The sequence below is a fragment of the Aptenodytes forsteri genome, unplaced genomic scaffold, assembly GCF_000699145.1.
Source record: "Aptenodytes forsteri isolate BGI_AS27 unplaced genomic scaffold, ASM69914v1 Scaffold617, whole genome shotgun sequence".
Classification (NCBI taxonomy): domain Eukaryota; kingdom Metazoa; phylum Chordata; class Aves; order Sphenisciformes; family Spheniscidae; genus Aptenodytes; species Aptenodytes forsteri.
The window spans coordinates 141300-141791 of record NW_008796119.1 but is presented as its reverse complement, the minus strand read 5'-3'; the positions used below and the strand labels follow the sequence as shown (position 1 = coordinate 141791).

The 492-nt window shown below is 70.3% G+C and overlaps 1 protein-coding gene across 1 annotated transcript in view; it reads right to left on the bottom strand.

Annotated features, from left to right (window-relative positions):
• Positions 1-143: 143 nt before the first annotated feature.
• Positions 144-492, bottom strand: part of ZBTB7B (zinc finger and BTB domain containing 7B) — a 5733-nt gene continuing 5384 nt past the window's right edge. The window contains 1 exon segment of the mRNA XM_019474121.1: positions 144-198. Coding sequence (XP_019329666.1) covers positions 144-198 — 55 coding nt within the window.

The following is a 492-nucleotide window of genomic DNA, read 5'->3' as shown; positions in this document are numbered from 1 at the left end:
GCAGCAGCGGTGTGGGCGGGGAGGACAGCTCGCTTTCCAGGTGAGGGCTGGCAATGGGGGTGGCAATGTCCCCGGCACCCTCCGGCACTGGGGATGCTGGTCCCCGACATCGCTCTCCCCCCACCCCGCAGCCTGGACTTTGGCTACCAGGAGCAGCCCGAGAGCAGCAGCAGCAGCGAGCTGGAGGAGGTGATGGCCCTGCGGCCACCCAGCAGTGACGGCAGGGCTCGGTGATGGCAGGACGGTGCCACGCGGTGGCAAGAACACAGGGCCAGGCTCCGGGGATGTGGCTGGAGCCCAAGTAGCACGGTGGAAGCCGGGAGCCACTGGGGTGGGTGGGGAGGGGCTGGTGAATAAAGCACCCAGTCCTCGGGGTGCCAGCATCCCAGTGCCCTGAGCTGGCGTCCGGCACCCCAGGTGGTCCTGACCTTGTGGTGCCCCCAGCCCCGTGCTGCCCCTGGCTCCCTCCCTGCCCTACCCCCGGCCCCACCG